Here is a 15007-nt window from a genome sequence, read left to right as displayed (position 1 = left end):
GGGCCCGCGGGGCGGGCTAACCCTCCCTCTCCCGGGCGTTGCGGCGGATGCTCTCCCAGAGTCCCAGGCCGGCAGCCCCAGCGCCAGGCTCATGCGGCGCTCGGAGCAGGTGGCTCGCGTCACGGGAGGCTAGCAGGAGCCCCGCCCTCCCAGCCGGCGGGGCGGGGCGGGGCGGTGGGAGGCCCAGCGTGATGTAACCATGGAGACGCCACTCGTCCTTCCCTGCCCCGCCCCTTGTGGGGCCGGGCGGCTCGGGATTGGCCGGGGGGCGGGCGCTCGCCCTCTGCCCCCTGACCCTGCGCGGCGGCGGCTGCTGGTGGCCGTTTCCTGCTGGCCTGGCGGCGGCGGCGGTGGCTGCACGGGGCGGGCGGGAGGATGCGGCGCAGGTCTCGGCTGCTGCTCTGCTTCGCATTCCTCTGGGTGCTGGGCATCGCCTACTACATGTACTCGGGGGGCAGCGCCGCGCTGGCCGGGGGCGGCAGGAAGGTGAGTGCGAGCCCGGGGGGCAGCGGCGGCGGCGGGTCGGCGCGGCTCCCTTCCCCCGGCAGCGCCTCCCCGCTCCCGGGGCCTGTGGCGGTCTGGTCCCCTCCCTCCGGTGCGGGGGTTCCCCGGTCTCCCCAGCCCGTGTGGTCCGCGGTCCGCTTCCCCGCCACGCAGCCCCTTCCCTCCCCGGGCGTATGTGGGCTCCCCGCGGCGTGGCGACGTCCCCCTTCCCCATAGTGACCTGCTGGGGGGCCCCTCGCAGCCCGTGTTGTGTGTGTCGGGGCGGGGGGGGGGCCGCCTAGTCTCCCGGGCTTCCTCTACCGGGTGCCGGCGGCTTTCTCCAACCTCCCCTCAGTGCTGTCTCTGCTCCCTCCTAAGTGATGTTACCCCCGGGGGTGGTCAGGGAGAAGTTGGGGGAGAGGGGGATTCATTTCTTTCCCCCTCTGCCTCCTACGAAGGAGGGGAAGGGGGTGGGTAAAAGCTTGTGTCACCCCCTCCTCCCTCAGCACGTTTTAAAAGGCGGATGGTTTCTTTGTGGACTTCAGACTGGTTTCACCTCGTCATTGTATGGATCGCTCCTTCTCCAACTGCAACGAGCCACGTCCCAGGCTGTAGGGAAGTTTGTGTGGGAGGGTAGAGAATGGAGGCCGGGCCTGGGGCAAAGAGGGAAAGGGCAGGAAGAGATGTTCTGACTAGCTATTCACCCATTGGAAAAAGCAACTGGTTAATGACATCGTCTCTTAAATATTATTTGGTCGGTAGCTGGGATGAAGTCCCCTTTCTGTTTTCTCCTCCTCTCTCTGGCTCCTCTTCTGCCACCCTTGCTTTTCCGCCTCTTCTTGGTAATTGCAGAGCCTCTCATAATAATCCTCTGTTCTTTTGCTTGTGTGTGTAAGAGGGTGATAATTCGGTTGTTCCACTTTTCAACCTAGAGAGGATAAATATAATTTTAATCACAACAGTGGATATTTTTTTATTTCCCTGTCCCTTATTCCTCATTTTTCTAAACCTTATTTTTGCAGTGCTTTAACAAAAAGAGCCTGACTTCTCAAATGCCAGCTTAGAGTGAGCTGGTGCTCCACTCCTTTTTTTAGTGGCTTAATTAATAATGCTTTGAAACTGCCTGACTAGATACAATTCAGAAATCATTTAATGTAATCGTGTACTGTGACTTTTTAAGTAAATATTTTATAATATATTGTAACACTTCATTTGTCATGGAAATGTCAGGCTTTGGCTAGGTACTTTTATAGTCCACCTTCATATGGGTCCAAAGATCTTTAGACAGGATAACTTTTTTAAAATATGAAACTTTAATTTTTGCAGTGTCAAATTAACAAAATATGTAAAATAAGTTTTATATTATTAAGACTAGCAAAGCCAGGAAGTTTCGACTTTAAAAAAAGTTATGGGTAGGGGTAGCAAAATTGTCAGAACGTTTGTTATTTTGTACATATGCTCATGTCATATCATGTAAAAAACCAGGGTAACATTGTTTAGCTAGGAATTTGCCTTTTAAATCCAAACCTTAATTCTTTTTGAAGTAATGTTTCACAATTACAAGATAGGTCTGTATTTCCCATTAACGTTGATGGAGTTTGAATAGGTATTTTCAAGACAGACGTCTGCTGAGGGACAGATCCTACAGTAAATCTTGAAGTAAAATCATGTTAGTTCCATGAGTAAGAGTTTGTACAACAAGGGTCTGCATCTGAGTTAATGTTTTGCCATACTGTCTTTTCATAGTTCAAAATGAATTTACTATGCCGTAACTATTGAATAAAACTTTAATGTTATAGCTAAATATTAATGTATAACTGTAAATACAAACCCTTCTTCTTCTTAAACAGATACAGAGGGCTCATAGCCAAAATAAGTCTAGCATGTGATGGAATTAGGGCAGTGGTCTTAAAAAGCTCCTTTGTTGAGAGTGCATACAAGTGTATTTAGTAAGTAGAAATAGGCTGCTGATAGTATATAATCGAGGCAGGGAAAATTAGCTAGGACAAAAATGTTAATATTTAGAGAAATTAATATCAAGGGAAATATACTTGACACGTTATTTAACTTCATTAATACTAAGAGGGCTGTGGTATTGATCCTTTTTTCCAAATTTCATGACCAGTTACCATTCCATACAAAATTCAGTAAGTCTGAACAGTTGGGAGAGTTACAGCAAAGAGGAGCTGAAAACAGAGAAGAGTTAATAAGCATGGACAGGGATTTAGCACTGGATTAAAATATGCAAGACTAAAGTAATGCCTGGTACAGAGGAAAACGGGTATTGGGGCAATAAGAAACAAGTGGGGAAATTAACAATTATAGATGGATTGGTGATTTAGGATTCTGTTTTCTGTCAACGAAGCATATAATTTAATCCCAATCCTTAGAATGGTTTAGTGAATGTAAGTAGAGGAAGAGATGTGTGAATGTAATTGCTTTTGAAATATCAGTAAAAGACTCATTGACTTAAAATGTCAGATCCTGAAATAAAGCAAAAACACACTCTTAGCTTTATGAATAGAAATGCTGCTGTGGTGAATTTCTTGGTCTAGATGACTCTGTAGTCCTAATTGCTCTCAAACTATTTCAGTACGGCAAAAGCACAGAAGAGTCTTTTGTGGAATATCAGTTTTAGTAGACTGAGTTCTTGGCTTGCTCAGTCTACAAATTACAGAACTGGGAAAAGGATGGTTCATAATTATATAATTAAAAGTTAGAATGCAAATTACTCAGATCTCATTCATACAAAGAACATATGCTTATGTTAGGATGACAAAAAAGTACAAATCTAGGGAATAATAATCCAGATCTATTGAATTTCGTGGTATAGGCCAATGTTCTGCAAGGTGATGAGGTCAAACAATTCCCATTGACTTCAGTATCTTTATTTGATTATTTGTACAATTGTAGCCTAGGGGCCCTAGTCATAGACCAGGACCCTATTGTGCTAGGTGGTGTACATACAGAACAAAAAGACAGTCCCTGCCCAAAGGGTTCACAATCCAAGTATGAGACAAGAGACACTGAAGTATATAGACAGATGGGGGAGTTTAAGTAAACAGTGAGACAGTATTGGTTAGCATGATAAACAGTGGTCTGTGCACAGCCTAACTTGTCATATTTTTTTGTAGACATTGTGGCAGCAGAGTGTCCTTAGGAGGGATATGAATGTGGATAATGAGGTAGCTTTGTGGATGTTTACAGGAAGTGTCTCCCAAGCATGTGGAGCAGCCTGGGAGAAAGCACAACTTTGACGGTGCTCACTACGGTGCATGATTGGGCCCATTGAGTAACCAGGACTTTAGCTTTTTCCCTTATTAGAATTGTCTGACATCCTTAATTTGTGTTTCTGTTTCTTTGGTTCTCCACTTGCTGTCTTTCAGTGCTTGCACTGCCTTATAAAGAATGCGTGTAGCTAGTAGTGTATACTTTTACTGAATTAAGCTATTTGGGTTCTATATAAGTAATGTGCTAAATAATGATGTGCATCAAAAACCTAAACATGGCTTATCAGAAACACAAACCTTGTAGTAATTTGGCTACAGTTTTGGGGGATGGTGAACAATGGTTGCCTTTTATGATGTGGGATATTTGATTACTTACTGTTTCAAAAGTAGCATACTTCTGTGATTTATTTAGCACTCTTTTGCCAGCAAGTTCTGCATATTCATTCTCATTCAGAACAAATAAACTTTCATGGCTGCTCCCATTTTCAAAGCTGGAAAATATGTCTTCTGTTGGAGGTACGAAATGGTACACTAGTTATTACGTGGATAATATTTCACAGGGATTCTGCTCAAGTTAATATATATGTGTAAGGCAATCATAAAAAGGCTGTTACCCAAACATATTAGGATTTCCCTGGCTGATTGCTTGGCTTTCTACAGCTATGGAAGAGAATGGGTCTATCAGGCCAGAAGCTCCCCTTTTTCCCCCCAAAGAGCAGCAGTTGGAGGGTCCCTCATTATTTTCACCTAAGGAATCTCTGATAATTGGGGTGAGCGGGGCCACTACACTGCAAGTAGAACTAGGAGCCACTCAGCTCATCATATGGGTAACTCTGCAGGATCGTCTTAAAGTTCAAAGTAAAAAAGTTTGTAAAATGGTTCCAGGATTTGTTAATCTCTGTTATTCCAGGATGTTTTGTGGCCTAGTAAAACTAGAGGGATTCAGAATTACAATTAGCTGAGCCGCAGGGAGGCAGGCTACTCCTGAGCTGACTGTGTGTCTCCTCTCTACAGTTGATTTTTCTACCCCTTCACCTCCCCCCGCCCTTTCTGGTTTTCTGAAATGGACAGATTCTTGATAGCTTGGCTTACCATGGAGCAAGCAGAAAAGGAATGAATCAAAGAAAAAGGTTATGCCTTAACTCGAGTATATCTGTTCATTAAAAGTAAATCAAAGTCAGGGGTTGGGGTGCTTCTATGGTAGCTCAAGGCTGACAGGACTTTAGCATTGTGCCAGTTAGCAAATGCAGCATATCTCTATAATGTAACTTTTTTTTTTTTTTTTAAACCAGGACATTAAGTACAATAACGTTAAATGAAGCATATATAACAAGTATGAAGGCGAGAACAAGAAAACTACATATAGAAATATGACACTTCAAATTCATTTTTGTAAGTTTAAGTGGAAACAAAAGGAAATGTTTTTCTCTAGTTTTTCAGTAATTGTAGTCTTACTTGTTTTAGCCTACTTTTGTCACCAAAAATGAAACTTCCTGATAAGTGGCATTTTTAATTGACAGTGTCCATTTTAAGTTATAGCATAGGACACGTCAAGGAACGTATATAGAGGCTCTGGGCTGTTTTGGGAAAACGTATTTTAAAAAAGTGTGGGAGCTGCACGGAGCCTTCTCAACTTGGCCTCTGTTGCTTGTGTTTGAGGTAGGCCTTTCTGCCCATCTTATAACTTGAGGATTCTGAACATATAGCCACACAGGGAATTTGAGTTTGGGCTGCTATCATTTGAGATAATAACTCCTTATCCTATATGTTCTTGGATTTGGTTTGTTAGTATCTCAGTGTTGGGATGATTTGGCTATTCTTAATCTTGAACAGGTACCATAACTAGTTCTGTATGGCTCTTCTCTCTTCTTGAGTTCTTAATTTTCTAGAAAGAGCTTGGAACTAGAAGACAAATGATGCTCCTTTGTGTCTTGGAGGTAATAGGTAAGGCTAAGAGTTTTGTCATGGATATTTTTAGTAAAAGTCATGGACAGGTCACGAGCAAAACAGAAAAATTAATGGAAGCCGTGACCTGTCCCTAACTCTTACTAAAAATATCTCTGACAAAATGGGGATCTACAGCTTTGCACACTACTTCAAGAAGGGCAGCTGCAGGGACTAGGAGCTGCCTGCAGCAGCTGGGGGCCGCGGAGTACCCTGCTACCTGCAGTTCCGGACATCTCTCACTGCCTGTAGGGGGCTGGGAGCTTGGGGTTCCCCGCCACCCATGGGGGCCAGGAGCTGCCGCAGTGGCACGGAGCTCGGGGGTTCCCTACCACCCCCGGTGGCCTGGAGCTCGGGAATTCCCCTGCCACCACCTGTTAGGAGCTTGCGGGGGGGTTTCCCCTTCAGCGTCTGTTGCTCCCTGGTGGCAGGGTGCTCTGGGTGGGGCGGGTCTCCCGCTGCTAGTGGTGGCAGGGAGCTGCGGGGGCCAACAGAGGCGGTGGGGGTACCCCACAGCTTCCTGCTTCAGCGGGCGGCAGGGGATCTTGCAGCTCCGGACCACGGCAGGCTGAAGGCATGGAGGCCACTGAAAGTCACAGATTCCATGACTTCTGTGACCTTCGTGATTAAATCGCAGCCTTAATAATAGGTGATGCATTATTTTTTTTCTTGTAATTTGCCGTTCTTCATTTGAAAGGGAATTGTGATATGTTCTTTAATTACTGTGCCGCCAAGGCTTTTCTTCTTTCACTGCAATACAGAAAAGTATTTTGAAAATGTAGTTATATGTACTTCCCGTTTATTAAAGTCTCATTTTACAGAATTATTTTAGTATGCTTTGACTGACAAAATGACTCCATGTCTGTGGTAGTTTTAGTCAGTCACCCTCATGGAACATGTCTTGTGTGAAACTTGGTTCATGTGCAGTGATGGACCAGAATTATGTAGTAGGCTCTTTCCCTGTTGCCTATGTACTCTTTGAGGTGATATTTTCATGGGAAACCTCACATTTGCATGGGGAGATCGTGGGAAACTGATATTTAACTGCAAGACACCTGTCACTTTTGTCCTTCAGTTTAGTGATTGTCTTTGGTCTCGATGCTGATGATACCACTCTTAAGTTACGTACGGTAGATATGGATAAGGGAGCTGTGCAGGGAGAATTGTCTAGTGGTTAGAACAGGCAACTGGGGAAACAAGACTCAGATTCTATTCATAGGTCTTCCATGGTGTATCATCTTGAGCAAGTCTCTTAAACTGCCTGTCTTTTAGTCTCCATTTTGCATGGCTATTGTGACGTTTAATGGTTGTAATTCTCAAAGTATTATTCCATATTCCACTTTGATTTGCTGCTTCACTATGGTTTCTGTATACATCAACTTTAAAACTGTAGTGATGTTGCTCTTTGTATTTAGGAAAAAAGAAAAGGAGTACTTGTGGCACCTTAGAGACTAACCGGTTTATTTGAGCATAACCTTTCGTGAGCTACAGCTCACTTCATCGGATGCGTACTGTGGAAAGTACAGAAGATCTTTTTATACACACAAACCATGAAAAAATGGGTATTTACCACTACAAAAGATTTTCTCTCCCCCCACCCCACTCTCCTGCTGGTAATAGCTTATCTAAAGCTATCACTCTCCTTACAATTTGTATGATAATCAAGTTGGGCCATTTCCAGCACAAATCCAGGGCTTAACAAGAACATCTGGGGGGTGGGGGGTAGGAATAAATCAGGGGAAATAGGTTACCTTGCATAATGGCTTAGCCACTCCCAGTCTCTATTCAAGCCTAAGTTAATTGTATCCAATTTGCAAATGTATTCCAATTCAACAGTCTCTCGCTCGAGTCTGGTTTTGAAGTCTTTCTGTTGTAATATCGCAACTTTCATGTCTGTAATCGCGTGACCAGAGAGATAGAAGTGTTCTCAGACTGGTTTATGAATGTTATAATTCTTGACATCTGATTTGTATCCATTTATTCTTTTATGTAGAGACTGTCCAGTTTGCCCAATGTACATGGCAGAGGGGCATTGCTGGCACATGGTATATATCACGTTGGTGGATGTGCAGGTGAACGAGCCTCTGATAGTGTGGCTGATGTTATTAGGCCCTGTGATGGTGTCCCCTGAATAGATATGTGGGCACAGTTAGCAACGGGCTTTGTTGCAAGGATAGGTTCCTGGGTTAATGGTTCTGTTGTGTGGTATGTGGTTGCTGTTGAGTATTTGCTTCAGGTTGGGGGGCTGTCTGTAGGTGAGGACTGGCCTGTCTCCCAAGATTTGTGAGAGTGTTGGGTCATCCTTCAGGATAGGTTGTAGATCCTTAATAATGCGTTGGAGGGGTTTTAGTTGGGGGCTGAAGGTGACAGCTAGTGGCGTTCTGTTGTTTTCTTTGTTGGGCCTGTCCTGTAGTAGGTGACTTCTGGGAAGTCTTCTGGCTCTATCAGTCTGTTTCTTCACTTCCGCAGGTGGGTATTGTAGTTGTAAGAATGCTTGATAGAGATCTTTTAGTGTTTGTCTCTGTCTGAGGGGTTGGAGCAAATGTGGTTGTATCTCAGAGCTTGGCTGTGGACAATAGATCGTGTGGTGTGGTCAGGGTGAAAGCTGGAGGCATGTAGGTAGGAATAGCGGTCAGTAGGTTTCCGGTATAGGGTGGTGTTTGTGACCATCGTTTATAGCACTGTAGTGTCTGGAAAGTGGATCTCTTGTGTGGACTGGGCCAGGCTGAGGTTGATGGTGGGATGGAAATTGTTGAAATCATGGTGGAATTCCTCAAGTGCTTCTTTTCCATGGGTCCAGGTGGTGGTGGTGATGATGATGTCATCAATATAGTGCAAGTAGAGTAGGGGCGTTAGGGGACCAGAGCTGAGGAAGCATTGTTCTAAGTCAGCCATAAAAATGTTACCAACAGGAGAGTGGGTTTGTGGGGGGGGTGGGGAGAAAACCTGGATTTGTGCTGGAAATGGCCCACCTTGATTATAATACACATCATAAGGAGAGTGATCACTTTAGATAAGCTATTGCCAGCAGGAGAGTGGGGTGTGGGGGGAAAGGAAACCTTTTGTAGTGGTAAACACCCATTTTTTCATGGGTATAAAAAGATCTTCTGTACTTTCCACAGTATGCATCCAATGAAGTGAGCTGTAGTTCACGAAAGCTTATGCTCAAATTGGTTAGCCTCTAAGGTGCCACAAGTACTCCTTTTCTTTTTGCGAATACAGACTAACACGGCTGTTACTCTGAAACCTTTGTATTTAGGGTTCTTCTGTAAATGGAAATGGTCCCCTGGAGTGATGCGGTTTAAAAAGGGTAGAGAATGAATGATGTGAGGTATAAGCACAATGCCTGTTTCAGTTTCTTGACAGTCATGCATTACAAGGTTTAGTGTAAACACCATCCATGCTCATAAGGTGTGCCAGGTCCTTCCAAAAATACTGTTTGGTATCTGATGCCTGTCTGTGATATAAATATGATGGCAGTTTTTTTCTGTTGAAGAATCTTTTGCGTTTATCCATACAAAATGCACTTTCCCATCCTCACTGTCAACTTCCCAGCTGTCAGGGTAGTTAAGCACTGGAATAAATTGCCTAGGGAAGTCATGGAATTTCCATCACTGGAGATTTATAAGAGCAGGTTAGACAAACACCTGTCAGGGATGGTCTAACCATGAGTGCAGGGGACTGGAATGGACTAGATGACCTCTCGAGGTCCCTTCCGGTTCTATGATTCTATGAATGAGACAGACGCTTCTGCTCCTTTCTACTGAATTTAAAACTACCTGCATACTACATGGTAATTCTATGTGACTAATTTTTCTTGTAATATTTTGATACACTTTTGCACAAACACCTTCATGTAATTTTTAAAAATGAGCAAAAAAACCCCTACTGTATCCATGGGGGGCGGACATTGGCAAGAAATTTCATAGATGCTTGATTCCCTGTTGCACCATGTACCAGGGGTGCTTGAAATACAAAGGATTCAGTTGTGGAAAGGTTATACAAAGGATTGGCACAAAGCTAATGTGTTATGAGAGAACTGGACTTGACATAGCCACCATAAGCTGGAAGTGAGGACACCACAGAGTCAGGAAAATTTTGGCCTTGGCTTAGGCAGACAGAACAAAAACATCTGCACAATTGCAGTGTTTCTAACTAAGATAGATAAAGTGAAAGGATAGACTCCTGAGAAGTGTGTGGGGGGAGGGGAGGGGATGTGAATAGCTAAACTTGATCTGGCTACCTGAGTTTGTAAGTTTCTTGCTAAAGTTGCTTTGTTGATAAGTAGAATAACGAATTATTTGCTGTTGGTATGGAGCTGCTTCAATGCCTTGGTAAAGCAATGGAAACTTTACTTGTTAACAAATCTTGTTGATTTGCCATCAAGCTGTTGCCATCTGATGGTGTGTTGGCATAAGTCAGTGGTTTTCAGCCTGTGGTACGTGAACTGCTGTGGGGGGTTGTCTGCAGACTGTCTAAGATTTCCAAAGGGGTCTCCACACGCATTCAAAATCTTTTAGGGGTCCACAAATGAAAAATGTTGAAAACCATTGACCTAAGTGATCAAACGTCTCTGTCCAGCTATTAGTAAATATCTGAATCACAAAACCTCTACTACAGCTGGCAGACTCAGCAGAAAAGACAATGAGAGTTAGTCTCTGGGTGAATTATCTTTTCATGGGCTAGCAAAGGTTTTATCTGATTAGTGTTGAGGCACGCTGGCCAGGTAGTGCCAAAGAGCCTATGGTATGGGCACTGCCATTATATCTGTTCTGTCAAGAAGTGGACCATTTCAGTCATCATGGCTGTCAATTCAGCATCTTTCATAATGCATAAATTTGCTCAGTTTTTTACTATGTACCAGCTTCTTGATTTTGCCAGATGCTGTTCTATAACGTTCCATTTTGTAAGCTGAGCAACTTCTGTAACATGGCTCCAATTTTATTATTCTGATTTTTTCATGCTTGTGTTCTGAGAAGACCATGTATTAGGTTTTTTTAGGCTGTCACTTTGCCATGAAAATCCCACTGAGATGCAGTTTTTACTGTGTGATTTATTTTAACAAATTGGCAACTGATTAATATGTGGAGCAGTTATTACCCATACATAATACACTACTTGGTACTTTTTTGAAATTTTAATTAGGAAATGTTCTTTTTAGTTCCATCAGTTCAGCATCTGGCTTTCTTTTGAAGTTGTCTGCAGATGACCGCTAAATGACAAAATAATAATTGTAATACATACAAAAAAGACCCTTTGTGAAGTCTTTGGAATGGTTCTGTCATTTACCAGATTCTTCAGAACTATTCTTAATACCTCTAAAAATGATAAATCAGTGCCAAAAAGGACCGATTACTTGCTGAACCATTTTTCTTCCTATTGGATATATGCAGAAATGCTCCGCATCCTGCCACAAACCACCCCCTTTGGAAAAGATTGTAGTTATTATTGAGGTCTACGGTATGCAGTACCATGTGAGTTAATGTCCTATGCCAGACTGTATTTCAAAGCCAAAGTCTTTGGCAAGGTTCCTAGGTAGTGGTGGCAGGCAAGACATTAGTAATGGTTAATTCATTAAAATTTCCTTTTGAAATGAGAATTCAAATACAGTAGCCCCTCTGTTCTGATATTAAACTTAATTTTCTACATTGCCCACAAGTTTTCAGTTTCAGAATTTCTGTTAATTACATCATTGAAGGTGGATATTTTGGCAACTGGATAGGGGACATTTGGGCTTTTGCCACTTGAGGTTTGTGGAAATAAACATCTAGCTAATAAATTTCTACTAAAAGTGATCAGCATTGAAGTAGCTAAGTGATGTTTACAATGTCATCTTCAGATTTCAATTTAAAGGTGACGCACATATGGGTTGTTGAGGGGGGGAGAAACTTGGGCTTATGCTCATTACAGCACAGAGTGGGGGGAAAAAAGCATGTTTGAAACTTTTTTTTGTGGAAGCCTAGCATCAGAAATTCAGGTCCTTTCTAGGCTGTAAGACTCTTGACTGGAGAATTAGTGGCATCACAAGAGCCAGCAAAGTAAAAACTGAGCAGCTGAAGAGAATGGATGTTTAGACTCTTCAAATTGTTTTTATTTTAATGCTTAACTCTCCTGCAGTGACTGATATCTATGATATAGAAAGCCTTTGCTAAGCTTGTAGAACCTTAAGGTAAGGTGCTATGCCTCAAAAACATCCCCAAGACCGTCCAAAAATTCTTGAGCAAACCCAGGTAAAACCAGATTTGACGTTCCTAGTATTTCTGAGGTTAAAAACAGTTATAAAGGCCTGAAAGGCATTGTTTCTATACAGTAACCCGTAAATAAAGGCACAAGCATAATTAAAAAAAAAAAAAAAATCACTGAGGTTACACTTAATCCATTGAGATGACTAGGACGGTTCATACCTCTTAGTTTTGTTTCAGGCTATTTGCAAAAGCAAGAATACAGCATTGTATTGATTTACACTATCTTGTCAATATTTTCAAGTAACTGAAGTAGTGTACATTCTTCTAGAAATGTCTAAGATCTTGTCTACTGCAGGAAGAACAGGAGTACTTGTGGCTTGTACTGTGACTCTCTCTCGGAAAACTTCTCACCATTATGAACACTACTTTTAGCAATGATGGAGACGCCAGGAAAAAGGCTGCCAAAATTGTCTTTAGTACTGGTTTGACTATAATTATTAGTATTGCGTAGAACCCCAATCTTGTGCTAAACACTGTAAAATCATAATAGACTTTCTATCCTGAAGAGCTTACAAAAAGGCTTGCTCCCAGAAGGGTTACTGAAACAGTGATAAAAATGGTGTTGGCAGTTTGTGGTCCTGTCTACATTAGTTTCCAATACTGCTGTGTCTTGTTGCTGTTTTCTTTTTAAAAAAAAAGTCCCTAATTTAGTCACATCTTAACCAATTAACTAGAAAATTAGCTGGCAAAGTAGACCAGCAACCTGTTTAGTGCTGCGCAGGTGCTCAGGAAACCCATCCAGGGAAGGGGTGCCCCACCCCCGGCCCCAACATAGCCCGGCCGGCCCCCAACTTGCTGGCCGGAGTGCCCCTACTCCGGCCTGAACCCCGCCGGTGCAGCCCGGATCCAGCCAGGGTGCCCCTCCCTGAACCCACGCCCGGCCCAGACCTGTCGCGGCTGAAGCACTCCTCCCTGAACCTAGCCCTGCGGGCGCTGAGGGAGGGGCACCTATCCTGCAGCCCCAGAGCCTCCATGGTGGGGAGAGGCACCCCTCCCACCTCCAGCCCAGGTGCTGCTGGGGGGAGTCCTCTTTCCCCGCCATAGCCCTGGAGCACCCTCCTGCACCCAAACCCCTCATCCCCGACCCCACCCCAGAGCCTGCACCTCTAGGCGGAGCCCCTGCACCCAACCCTGAGCCCCCTCCCACACTCAAAACACCTCGGCCCCACCCACACCACATGGATTTTGTTATGTGTACTGATATGAAGGTGATGTGTCACACATCACCTCCATATTGGTGCACATAACGAAATTCATTCTGCACATGAGTGGGAAAAATTAGAGGGAACACTGGCTGAGATATCACCATGTTTGTTTGTGTTACGAAATGGTTTATTTTCCCCTCTTCTCTCCTGCATAATGCATGCTTGTCCTGAACTGAAGGTTCAGATTATAAAACTACTTCTTGTTTCCTGTATCTGAGTGACTTTCTGCAATCATTAAAACATGCTGTGATACTAAAATAAATGGCAAGAAGGCTTAATATTCTGAGGTGGTGTCAAGTGTCACTTTCAGTTTTGGGAGCTATAATAATTATTTACTCCATGTCTGTATGCAAAGTCTTTATTGCCTGTAGTTCTGTTGTCTTGCTCTCACCTTTTGTGTGTGTGTTTTTTAGTTTCTTGTTAGCAGTCTTTAGAGCAGTTGTTCCTGGTATTGTCAGTCACAAAGAGTGTCCCTGCCAATTAATTTGAAAGCATTGATCTAGAATTACTGACGAGATAAGGCATCATCTTTATCCTTCCTTTCACTCACAAAAGACGAAATCTTCTGACCATACTGTCCAAGCAGGTAAACTACATAGCCTTGGCTATAAAAATTCAGCTCTTTTTGTGAGCATTACCTTTCTTAGTTAAAGTACATGGTCTTAATTATTCCTCCTGTAAAAACTGTCTTCATTATTTTGTGGCTGTCTGATTCTATTGTAGGTGTTGAAGTAAAATTACTGACCCATGTATGGATGCCTTTTGTAATGCTCGAAAATATCACAAAACCCCTCTGACTAAATAAGTCTATCTAGCTATTCTGCTAGCTTTTCCATCCTCAGGCCTCAAAAACTCAGACTTTAAGGTCAGAAGGGACCATCGTGATCATATAGTCTGACCTCCTGCACATCACAGGCTACAGAACCTCACCTACTCCTGAAATAGACTCCTAACCTCTGTCTGAGTTACTGAAGTCCTCAAATCATGGTTTAAAGACTTCAAGTTAGAGTATTAACGATTTACAGTAGTTTAAACCTGCAAGTGATCTGTGCCCTATGCTGCAGAGGAAGGCAAAAAACCCCAGGGTCTCTGCCAGTCTCACCTGGGGGAAAATTCCTTCCCAACCACAAATATGGCAGTCAGTTAGATCCTGAGCATGTGGGCAAGAGCTGCCCGGAAAATAATTTTCTGTAGTAACTCAGAGCCCCTCCCCATCAAGTGTCCCATCTTCAGCAGTTGGGGATTTTTGCTACTGGCAGTTGCCAGTGGGCCACATGCCATCATAGGCCATCCCATTATACCATCCCCTCCATAAACTGAGCAAACTCAGTCTTGAAGCCAGTTAGGTTTTTTGCCCCCACTGTTCCCCTTGGAAGGCTGTTCCAGAACTTCACTTCTCTGATGATTAGAAACCTTTGTTTAATTTTGAGCCTAAATTTATTGCTCACCAGTTTATAGTCATTTGTTCTTGTGTCCACATTAGTGTTTAACTTAAATAACTCCTCTCCCTCCTTGGTATTTATCCCCCTGATGTATTTATAAAGAGCAATCATATGTCCCCTCAGCCTTCTTTTGGTTAGGCTAAACAAGCCAAACTCTTTGAGTATCCTTTCATAAGATAGGTTTTCCATTCCTTGGATCATCCTACTAGCCCTTCTCTGCACCTATTTCAGTTTGAATTAATCTTTCTTAAACATGGGAGACCAGACTTGCACACAGTATTCTAGATGAGGTCACCAGTGCCTTGTGTAATGGTGTGAATGCTTCCCTGTCTCTACTGGAAATACCTTGCCTGATGCATTCTAGGACTGTATTAGCCTTTTTCACAGCCATATCACATCGACGGCTTGTAGTCATCCTGTGATCAACCAATACACCCAGGTCTTTCTTCTCCTCTGTC

General features: G+C 43.4%; 1 protein-coding gene across 2 annotated transcripts in view; it reads left to right on the top strand.

Moving 5' to 3' along the window:
* The first annotated feature begins 364 nt into the window (after positions 1–364).
* Positions 365–15007, top strand: part of GALNT2 (polypeptide N-acetylgalactosaminyltransferase 2) — a 158868-nt gene continuing 144225 nt past the window's right edge. For both annotated transcript variants that reach the window (XR_013345681.1, XM_077813388.1), the window contains exon 1: positions 365–486. Coding sequence is in view for 1 of the 2 variants with exons in the window: in XM_077813388.1 (XP_077669514.1) it covers positions 376–486 (111 nt within the window). In the remaining variant the exon portion in view is untranslated. The remainder of the gene's footprint in view (positions 487–15007) is intronic.

Source organism: Eretmochelys imbricata, chromosome 3 (assembly GCF_965152235.1).
Source record: "Eretmochelys imbricata isolate rEreImb1 chromosome 3, rEreImb1.hap1, whole genome shotgun sequence".
Lineage (NCBI taxonomy): Eukaryota > Metazoa > Chordata > Testudines > Cheloniidae > Eretmochelys > Eretmochelys imbricata.
This window is presented reverse-complemented; position numbering and strand designations above follow the sequence as displayed.